The 6,000-nt window shown below is 40.2% G+C and overlaps 1 protein-coding gene across 3 annotated transcripts in view; it reads left to right on the forward strand.

The window, feature by feature from the left end:
- CCDC82 (coiled-coil domain containing 82) overlaps positions 1-6,000 on the forward strand; it is a 499,168-nt gene that overhangs the window by 48,240 nt on the left and 444,928 nt on the right. For all 3 annotated transcript variants that reach the window (XM_044071220.1, XM_044071219.1, XM_044071218.1), the window contains exon 2: positions 2,770-2,953. In XM_044071220.1, coding sequence (XP_043927155.1) covers positions 2,770-2,953 — 184 coding nt within the window. The remainder of the gene's footprint in view (positions 1-2,769; positions 2,954-6,000) is intronic.

Here is a 6,000-nt window from a genome sequence, read left to right on the forward strand (position 1 = left end):
GAATGCAAATATCTGAAGGGATTTTGACAGTTGCACTCAATTTGCAATCTTCTGCAAATTGGGTTCGCCAGAGGTCCTTATCATTTTTGAGGTTATAGAGTAGATGCCAAACAGGAGGGGATGCAGTGCAGACACCAATTCCACTGGTTATCTTGCCACTATTTGAAGAAGCATCTACCACACAAACTGTTTGGGTTCTGTCCTTCAGCCAGTTTGCTATCCATCATGCTGCTTAAGAATCTATGTTTAAGGATGTCAGTTTCTTTACAATTCCGGCATGACGTACAGAACTGAACTCTACACGGATCAACATAGGCTGTATAAACAGCATGACTACTTATAAGTTTGCTAAACCCTCACAAAGAATTTAAAGCTTAACAGGCATGATCTCCTTTTTACAAAGCCAAATTGTTGGGGGTTAAGCCTAATGAGATTCTTAATATCTTAACACTTTTATGGTGCAGTAAAAAAGCTTATTTATTTGCAGTCAAGTACATGTAAGAATGGCTGAGAATGATACAAAAATTTGATGTGTTTTGATAATGTAAGTAGGTAGCAACAATCTCTATAGTTAGCATTTGACTTGAGTGAACTTCCACATTCAGAAAATGATGTTTGTCCCATTTTAGCATAGCTAAACTTGATTTATGTTTCAGCATTGTATGTTGAGATCCCCAAAGTACATTTGCATTGGCAAGAAACATGCACATTCTGGTGTATACCAAACTCCTGGTCAGGCATTGCTTCTGTGCTGCCATCACTTGCTATGTCCTGGTGCTGGGCGCAGCAGTTTAGTAGTCAAGAGACAGGGGAGTCGCATGGCAGTTTTGCACAATATGCAGAACTTATGAACTGTTAATTTATGAACACATCAGTATATGAGCCTTGATGTTATGTTGTCCATATCTCGCCTTCATTCTTGCTGTTTGGGTTCGGCTCTGACTTGGCCGTACACTATAGCTCGAGAGCTTTTACTGGCTCGAGGCTAGCCCCTATCCCAGCATGCCTAGCGGTAGTTACCCAGATCTTGTTTGCCGCTTGCAGCGTCGAAATTGTGGATACTGGCTCAGGCTGTGTTTTTTCTCTCATTATATTTTTGAACAAAATTTTCTAATTTAGCTTAACTGTTTTGTTAACTGTAGTTGTCCTTCGTATTTCTACCTATCCCTATCCCGTCTGAGTGACTTGCTTTTGTGTGGATTAACTGTTTTTCTCTCTGTCCTTTCCCCTCTTCCAAGCCTGTTTAAATTAGAGGGTGGTTCTTCCCTTTCTTGCCTTTCCTTTAACTTTGGATGGGAGATAGGAAATTCACCCCAGGGATCACGTCTGTGGCTGTTCTCGACAGGGGCAAATTTTCTTGGGTGGAGAAAACCAGGGTACCTTTTTGGCTAGGCTTATATAGGCCCTAGGGCCAATGGTCTAGTACCTACCTATGACAATAAAAGAGGTTGTACAGTCTCAAAGGTGACTATCAAAGTGGCTTTCAGACACTATAAAACATGTCTACGAATTGCATAAACAAAAACTTCCAGGGAAAATTAAAGGACACTCAACAAGGGCTTTGTCTTCCTCTATTGCCTTTCAAGCCAGATTGCCTTTGGATTCGATCTGTGCAGCAGCTGCATGAGCTAATCCATCACTCATTACAAAGTAGATGTGGCCTCCCAGAACAGGGCATCCTTTGGTTCCACTGTTCTAAAGAGTTTTTTTTTCCAGTGAGCCACCCAAGAGTCAGGTGCTGGGGACGCTGTCCCAAACAGCAAGAACAAAGGCGAGATATGGACAAAACATAAAGAAGTTATGTACTCGGCATAACGTTCCACGTTTGTTGTCCTCAATCGCGCCTTTCTTCTTGCATCACACTTTCCTTCCCCCTTCCTGGAGGATCGAGAGGAATCCCTTGTTTTATTGGTTATACTGGCTGGGTTTCCTTTATACTGTACCTTGTTAGTCTCAGTCTGCTACTATTACTATTGTGGAGGGGTCACACCTTTATATGTAGGTGTCATTGGATATGTAAAGTAGCATATATCTCTTGTCTATTTGTATGCTCTAGTGTTGGGTTATCACAAATGAAATCTGCGTAACTACCGCTAGGCATGCAGGGATAGGGGCTAGCCTTGAGCCAGTAAAAGCTCTCGAGCTATAGTATACAGATGAGTCAGAGCTGAGGATTGGCTCTGAGCCCAAACAGCAAAAGGAAGGCAAGATCAAGGACAACAAACATGGAACATTATGGTGTGTACATAACTTTTTTTTTTTTTTTTTTTCTGTTTGAGATTTAATCATGTGACCACAGCTAAACAAAAATGTTCATTGAAGTGTATTTATCTAGCTTCTGAATCTCACCGATCCTCCTCCTTGGTGTTTGGTACCATTTTTTCTTCTCTTCCTCCTTCCTGTTATAATACTCTGTTTTTAAACAGCATCTTGGGTTTCATTTCATGTTTTAAAATATACTTCTCTCTGTTTTGACAGTACCTGTATACAAAAACATATAATATCAGTAGTCATTTTAGCATGTTAATTTAGTTACTAAGTTCATCCCTTTGGTACTTGTTGGAAAACCGGGTCTTGGCTGTTTAGTTCTGGAGCTAGCAGGCATTTTAGGGTGATTAACTTGCATTATGATGATGGTTTGACCATGCCTGGTTTCTTATTTTGGCATTCTGATAGTAAATATAAGAATGCAGACTTTTAAAATAAGAAATTTTAGAATAAATGTGTGTCTCTCCATCATGCTGACTTTTGTAACTTTTCATTTATTAGGATTCTGATGAAGATGTTGATCATCTATCCATAAGTCCAGCAGAATACATTAGTGATGAAGATGAGGATGCTGACAGTCTAAATGATTTCATAGTTGAAGATGAGACTGAAGAAAATGAAGACGAATCCTCTGTTCAAGAGCCAAAAGAACCCAAGTCGCTTGTTGATCATCACATTCCACTTTGTAAGTTCTGTTTAAATGCTAATTTTTTTCTTCAGGTTCAGTTAGTTTAATTGTTGCTTTAAAAGGCTGGCATGAAATTGCTTTCTGTTAGTCTTTTTAAATTTCCAAATTCTGCTACCTCTCATCTTTACAGATAAAATCCATTTTAACTGGGATGTACTTTCAGAACCAGAAACTGTAACACAACTCTATATAATACAGATGCATGTGGCATATATGTGTGCTGAAATGCATTAATTACACATCCTCTACTTTGACAAACTCAGATATATATATATATATATATATATATATATATATATATATATATATATATATATATATAAATAAAATCTGTCCATCTGTGTGTGTGTGTGTGTGTGTGTGTGTGTGTGTATATATATATATATATATATATATATATGTGTGTGTGTGTGTGTGTATATATATATATATATATATATATATATATATATATGTGTGTGTGTGTGTGTGTGTGTGTGTGTGTGTGTGTATATATATATATATATATATATATATATATATATATATATATATATATATATATATAAAATTTTGGGGGGGGGGTGAAATGGCTAATTCACAAATTTTGTTAATGTATACTTAAGGAGGATAGTCAACATTTGAAAACTGCTGTTATCGTTATAGTTTTGCAGACTTCCAAGTGTATTCTGCTGTATGTGGATACCAGAAGTTGGCTGCTGGGTTAAGTAGGTTTAGAACTAGTACTAGGCCATGGTGTACTTTTTATGAAAGTCAAAAAGTAAAAATGAATAATAAGAAAAGAAGCAAAGTACCTATTTTCTGAGTGATTTACACTTGAAAGGGAAGACATGGAAAATCCCACAAATAACTTCATGGGGCCATTTGCAGTGGTTAGAATACTTCAGATCGTTCTTGTGGCTGTTCTTAATGAAATCTATTCTGGCTTACATTTTTGTCTCTGAGGCTGAATAGTGAGCTCAGCCCAGGCTCTCTCCTTCCTTGAGCTGGTGAGGAGTATAATTTGAAAGTAAAGTACTGTATGTATAAAACGTTTAAACCTTCAAAGTCTGCCTGTGGTCAGTTAATTATGAGTCAGGGCCACTGGAGTGCTGCGTTTTTTTTCCCCTAGGCTTGGGGCACGACATTGACAGGTTTCACAGGTTCCAGAATTTCAGCCTTGTAACTCACCTGCATTAAAGAAAGAAGCTTGAAGCCTTCATTATTGCTTGGCTCTTGGCAGTTATGGAAGAAGCCTAGATTAAGAAATGCCAAGAGGACTTTTCAAAAGATTGCAGACAGGAGTAAGAAAGGCTGAACATGTCCATCTGTGTGACACAGAGGGATGAATCCCATATTACAGCAACACAGCTACTGGTGGGACCAGACAGGGGAAGATGATAGTAAGTGCCCAGTGCCAGCATTGTCATCCTGGTGGCTGCAGTACCAGCATTAAGAGCCTGGTAGGCTCCATGCTGAAAGTAGTGTACTGCTTGTTTGGGAGGTTGTGCATGCACCTCTTGAAGGGAGCAATTGAGGAGTTTGGAAGTCTGCTGTGCGGTGAGTGGGGATAGGGCACACTTTCTGTCAGCAGTGTGACATTGCACTAGTGTTCTTGATGATCTCACCAGACCTCTAAGTGGGTTATGATGACCCTGGGGAGGGAGGGAAGGTGGGAGGCTAAAGTAGACTAGTGAACGAGGAGAGACGTTGGTGGCAACTGATCGTCAGCTGTAGGGAGGGGGAGCCAAAAAAGAAATTCTGAATATAGTAAATATGAGGAACCTGCAATTAAAGTTTGAAACTAGTTATATCTCTGTTTCAAAATCTGTAGCTTCACTAAGATCAACATTGTGCTTTTCTTCTGTGGATGAATGTGAGCTCATTTGAGGAAGTAGACAGGACCCAGGGTGCAATCAGTGTTTCTTTTTGGGGCAAATTAATGATCTTTGGGAGAGTGTAAAATGGACCTTCTGGTCCATTCCCCCTTCCTCTGGGTGTGTTTCCAGATGTTCTTCGTGTTTCACTGTTGCAGTCATTACATTTGGGTTATCCGTTTGCCATCCAAGATAGAGACATCCGCAGGTTCCATAGTCGAAGAAGCATCTCGTGGCATAACGGACTCTGAATGGGTCTCAGAGGCCTGCGAATCTGAAGTAGCGGGTATCAGGGGGCTATGAAAGTGCCTGAGTACCAGCGAACTGGCGAATAGCTTAGCGGAAGCGTTGTCGGCAGTTTTGGACCTATGCAGTCTGTCTGTCTTTATCTTTACATTTTTTCGGAATGTCGGTAGTCTGATGGCTTACCGAAGCCATTTCTGGATAACTGAACTGAGTACCAAAATAGTTAGATGTGAAAATGAACCGACGAATAGTTCGAGGATTGAATAAGGCACAAAACCGACAGCGAGGGACGTCGTGGTCTGGGCCTAAGCAAGGAATGCAGTACGAATGAAAATCTTTGAGGTATTTGCTTTCCACAAGAAATACAATTGTTACTTTTACTGACATCAGTTTAGAGGGAAGAAAAAGGATCCCCAACGGGGTACTTTAACATTTTCGAAGACTTTGGATCTGAAACTCAAAAACGAAAATTTCAGTAGTCTGCCGACCGGCACTTGCAAACTGCTTCTGCTTCGGGCACCACACTGCAAGAAAGACTGTAATGGCGTCGGCTGCATGCTTTATACCCCTGACTACCTGACGTCATGGAAGATGTGACAGCAACCGACGCAGGATTCAAGACTTTGATAATCAGGCCGACTGAGGGCTATACCTGCAAGCAGATAACCCAAATGTAATGAGTGCAACAGTGAATGCACTCTAACATCTACATTTATGGTAAGTGTACACAACTGTACTTTTTGAACATGAGCCTGATGAACCATCTCCCTTTGGTTGCCACATATAATTGGGTGCTCACTAGTGAGATTTGAGATGATAAACGCGGGCACTGATTTTCTTACCTTCCTTGTCCTGTCTCAGGATTTTGATAACTTGCCTGTCCATTGGTGGTGGTGGATGACTGAATGGGCATGTCCTTGTACCTTGTCAGTTAGTCGGATG

This window comes from Protopterus annectens, chromosome 5.part0 (genome assembly GCF_019279795.1).
Source record: "Protopterus annectens isolate FY-2018-M chromosome 5.part0, PAN1.0, whole genome shotgun sequence".
Classification (NCBI taxonomy): Eukaryota; Metazoa; Chordata; order Ceratodontiformes; family Protopteridae; genus Protopterus; species Protopterus annectens.